This window comes from Corylus avellana, chromosome ca5 (genome assembly GCF_901000735.1).
Source record: "Corylus avellana chromosome ca5, CavTom2PMs-1.0".
NCBI classification, from domain to species: Eukaryota; Viridiplantae; Streptophyta; class Magnoliopsida; order Fagales; family Betulaceae; genus Corylus; species Corylus avellana.
The window spans coordinates 9,532,241-9,537,290 of NC_081545.1; the positions used below are offsets into that span (position 1 = coordinate 9,532,241).

Genomic DNA, 5,050 nt, shown 5'->3' on the forward strand with positions numbered 1-5,050 from the left:
TACAAGATCAAAAGGACTTTATTTTGAGTTTTCTTTTATCTTTATTACTAAGAACCGTATATTATTGTTCAGTTCAATCTAGGGCCATTTACTTCTCTCATTCTGGAGAGTATGGCTTTACTATACCACAATTACCACAAAACCATTTTCAGTTCAAGGGTGATCATGCCTAGAAGTTCCAAACGAAGCCATGTTTTCACTTAAGGAACCTCCAAGACAGTACATTTCACATGATACAAATCTTACCAATTTAGACAATAAATGTGAGAGAGTTTTTATGAAACTCATCTGTATAAATAGGTCTCGGACAGTCCACCAATCTATTTAGGCAAGTGTATTCTATAAAATGCACTAGCAATCTAGATAGCAAATTGCTCACATGATCATACCAGGCAAGTCTAAAATAACACTCTTTCCATGCAAGACAGCTAAAGCATCTTCCAAGAACAGCAAACATCTCAGAATCAACCAAAATGAAACAAGCAGCTCTCAGAATTTGGTCTTTCTGATTCAACCAATAACAAAATACACTGCAACAAACAATGATACATTAACAGAAACAGAAGCATAGTTAAATGCCTTTTGTCATGAAGATCTAATAGAGTCAACAAACCCACTACTTAGCAGCCTCTCCACATACTTGCCCAATATATCCACCTCCAAGTTCACCTTCTGCCCAACTTTCTTGGAAGGAATCACCACCTTCTGCTGAGTATAAGCCACCAACATGAAATTAAAGCACTCCTCCCCATCAAACACATCCACCACCGTCAAACTAGTCCCATCCACCGCTATAAATCCTTTTGGAACTATATACCTCAACAAATCTCTCCCTGCCTTTACCTTAACCCACAAGGAATCCCCCTCGGGCTCCTTTGATACTATCTCCCCCGTCCCATCCACATGTCCCTGCACGAAATGCCCGCCCATTCGGGTAGTGGACCGCACCGCCCGCTCCAAGTTCACCGCCGAGCCCGGTTCTAGCTCGACCAACGACGTCTTTCGCAGCGTTTCGGGCGACAAACCGACGGTGAATTCGGACGATTGGGTATCGAATTCCGTCACCGTAAGGCACGTACCGTTGACGGAAATGCTATCGCCGAGGTTTACGTCTTCAAGAACGGTCTTTGCACCGATTCTCATCTCGAATCCGCCTTGTTCAGCGATACCCAGCTGTTTGATTTCGCCCATTTCTTCAACAATGCCGGTGAAGAGGCAGCAGATACGTGATTTGAAGTGGGTTTTGGTGTTGGGTTTCTGGATTGGGAGGAAGAGGGTGAGAGTGGAGGGTCTGAAAATGGGGTTGAATTTGAGGTGGGGCTTGGATGATATGGAGGGGGTAGTGAAAATTAGGGTCTTAGGAAGAGAGATTTTTGGGGTTTTGGAGAAAAAGCCGAGAGAGAAAGAAGAAAGTCCCATTTTTCAAAAAATTTTCGTTTGGTTCTCGGGAAAATCTGGGGTTTTGGGTATTGGAAAAGTAGGGCTGCCAGATGGGGGAGAAGAGCAAAACCCTGAAGCTTTGGGCACAAAAATCAACCAGTTAGTCGTAGAATATAATTTTTTTTTAACGGAAATATTAAATTTCATTCATAAAATATTAAGAGCATAATCACAGAGAATAACCTGTGATAAGACATAGTCGGATGTTACGAGGTTGCAAAATTATAAATGTAATCAAATTTTTTTACATTCAAATATTATTTACGTCTTTTGATTCTGTTAAATTATATATAAATACAGTTCTTCCGATTCCGTTAAACCATATACAAATACAGTTATAAATCACATATACAACGCATATGATTCGATCATACTAGGTCTAGCCTATTGAGGGGTGGTGTACATCAGTACATGCGCCCTGGGGGCACTCATTAATCACACGCATTATCGTAATTATCCGTTATTTTTATGCAAATGTAGTTAATAAAGGTCCTTATCTACACATCCAAATGCCAGATAACCTATTTTATCGTATTGATAGGTCCGATATAAGCATGAAAATTACGTCCCATGCATATTGATTACATTCCAAAGGTGAGTGTCCAAATTACCAAGCTTGATTTTATCGTCACTGTCACTGCTCTTGCCGCCTGTAATGCATATTTCTTGGCTGTACTATTTCTCCTATAATTTAGTACAATAAATATATAATAAGATCATTAGCTACCTCCTCCTTTTTTTAGCGATAAGATTCCCTGTTTACTCAATGAAATGGGCAAAGAAAAGAGAAAACGTAGCTTTTACATATTCTGTCTGCTTCTTGATTAAGGAAACAAATTCTATAAAATGAGTCCATGGCCATCTTCAACCTGTCATCTTCTTCAGTTTGTTCCTGGACGTTGAGAATGGCTGGCGAAGGAGAGAGCCCAGCGATAGGGATCGATCTAGGGACGACATACTCGTACGTGGGAGTGTGGCAACATGATCGGGTAGAGATCATAGTGAATGATCAGGGCAACAGGACGACGCCGTCTTATGTTGCTTTCACTAACAACGAGCGTTTAATTGGCGATGCAGCCCAGACCTAAGTTGCCAAGAATCCCACAAACTCCATCTTTGGTAATTTTCGGTATATAACCATCTAATTGCATTTTCAATTCAAAACTCAATCAAGAAAGATTCATGAACTCTCAATATTTGTTGCTTCTTCTACTTTAGTTTTGTTGAATCCTTTTTCTCTTATTTATGTTGCAGATGCAAAGCGGTTGATTGGTAGGAGGTTTAGTGATTCTTTAGTTTAGAACGATATCAAGCTGTGGCCATTTAAGGTCATTAAAGGTTCTGCTGACAAACCTATGATTGTGGTCACTTATAAGGGTGAAAAGAAGCAATTTGCTGCAGAAGAAATTTCATCTATGATCCTCAAAAAGATGTGTGAGATTGCGGAGGCCTACCTTGGCACAATTGTAAAGAATGTTGTAGTCACTGTCCCGGCCTACTTCAACGACTCACAGCGTAAGGCCACGAAGGATGCTGGAGACATTGCAGGACTAAATGTCATGCGGATAATCAATGAACCAACTGCCGCAGCCATTGCTTATGGTCTTGATAATTGGCCATTGATAAGAAAAATGTGTTGATCTTTGATTTGGGTGGTGGTACTGCAGATGTCTCGTTACTTACCATTGACAAGAGTACTTTGAAGTGAAGGTTGTTGCTGGAGACACTCATCTTGGAGGTGAGGACTTTAACAACAAAATGCTAAAGCACTTCGTTAAAATATTTAAAAGGCAGCACAAAGAGGACATTAGTAAAAATGCAAGAGCTCTAAGGAGGTTAAAAAACTGCTTGTGAGAGAGCAAAGATGATTCTTTCTTCTGCAACTGAGACTACCATTGAAGTTAATTCTTTATTTAATGGTATTGATTTCTCCTCATGCATTACCCGTGCCAGATTTGTGGAACTCAATATGGACTTTTTCAAGAAGTCTATTAAGCTTGTGGAGAAGTGTTTGAATGATGCTAAGATGGACAAGAGAGAAGTCCACGATGTCGTTCTTACTGGTGGTTCTTCTAGAATTCCCAAGGTGCAGGAGCTGTTGCAAGACTCCTTTGATGGAAAGCAGCTTAACAAGAGCATCAACCCAGATGAAGCTGTGGCTTATGGAGCCGCTGTTCAAGCTGCAAACATGGCTGGTATGGGTAATAAGAAAGTTCAACACATTATGCTCCTTGGGGTGGAGATCAATGAAGATGAGATGTCCGTTGTGATTCCGAGGAATATTGCCATTCCCACCAAGATGGAGCATTACTACACCACAAGAAAGGACAACCAAACTTCTGTTAGGTTTGTAGTTTACGAGGGTGAGAGAGCGAGAACTGGGGATAACAACTGGTTGGGAGAATTTAATCTTTCCCCCATTCCTGCAGCACCCAGGGGTGTTGCTTCAGTTAAAGTATTGTTTGATATAAATGCCAACGGTATCTTGAATGTTTCTGCTGCAGAGAAGACCAGTGGTAGGAGTTGCAAGATCACCATCACCAATGATAAGGCGAGACTGTCCAAGGAAGAGATTGATAGGATAGTCCAGGATGCAGTGAAATACAAGGTTGAAGATGATGAGCACAAGAAGAAGGTTAAGGCTAAGGAGGCTTTAGAGAACTATGCTTACAACATGAGGAACAATGTCAATGATAAGGAGATTTGTGACAAGCTTGACGCTGTTGGTAAGGAGAAGATTGAAGCTGCCATTAAGCACGTGATTCTCTGGTTAGATGGTATCCAGGATGCAAAGGCAAATGAGTTTGAAGACAACTTGATTGGACTTGAGTTAATCTGCAACCCCATCATTGCAAAGATATCTAGACAACAATAAACAATTGAGCTGGTCCTCTTATAAAAAACGATGACAATTAGAACACCAGAGTCCGTTATAGCGCCTTATCAGTGCAATGGATGCAAGTAATTTTTTGATTATTCTCACTTTATTTTGTCCAGACTTATTTTGAGTATTTTTGTTGCTAGATTGTTTTGACGTGGCTTTGTTGGGTAGCAGTTGGAAACTTTAAAATATGATGTGTAATTTATGGGTTTATTGTTGATGGTGCGAGTGTTAATATTCCATGGTCAAAATGCACTTAGGATTTTTCTTGTGAAGTTCTGACACTGGGCAGAACTAAGATTGTCCTGAGAATTGAATATTGAAGAGGGAATTCAGGAAGAGAGAAAATAACAAATAGGGAAGAGAAAAAACCCTAATTGCCCCAAATAAGCAAACAAATAAATAACTCTGAAAGATTTAAATTTAATTGATAGTTCAAATTGAATTAAAAAATAACGAAGACTAAATGCCTTTATATAAGCTAGGCACCTCCTAAAGTAACAAGGAAAACAAAAATCAAACCTAATTAGAAAAGAAAAACCAAATCTAATTGGAAAAGGAAAACAAATCATAATAGAAAAGGGAAAACCCAATCCTTATTGAAAATGAAAAATTAAGTATAAATAATAAATCCACTTTATTATTATTATTATTTTCCTGCATCAGTCTCCTGGGTTGGAAAGAACTCGCCCTCGAGTTCAAGTCATCTATGTCAGCATCAACAAAACA

The 5,050-nt window shown here is 39.5% G+C and overlaps 1 protein-coding gene and 1 pseudogene across 1 annotated transcript; one reads left to right on the top strand and one right to left on the bottom strand.

The window, feature by feature from the left end:
• Nucleotides 1–487: 487 nt before the first annotated feature.
• On the bottom strand, nt 488–1,548 carry LOC132182615 (riboflavin synthase-like). Its single transcript, XM_059595918.1, has one exon. It carries the CDS (start codon nt 1,417–1,419, stop codon nt 586–588), a length of 834 nt encoding a protein of 277 aa, XP_059451901.1. The 5' UTR covers nt 1,420–1,548; the 3' UTR covers nt 488–585.
• A 797-nt stretch (nt 1,549–2,345) lies between these two features.
• Nucleotides 2,346–4,315, top strand: LOC132180941 (heat shock cognate 70 kDa protein-like; annotated as a pseudogene).
• The last annotated feature ends 735 nt before the right edge of the window (nt 4,316–5,050 follow it).

Coding starts and splice junctions, on each gene's coding strand:
- LOC132182615 (XM_059595918.1), bottom strand. CDS start 1,419: ATGGGACTTTCTTCTTTCTCTCTCGGCTTTTTCTCCAAAACCCCAAAA.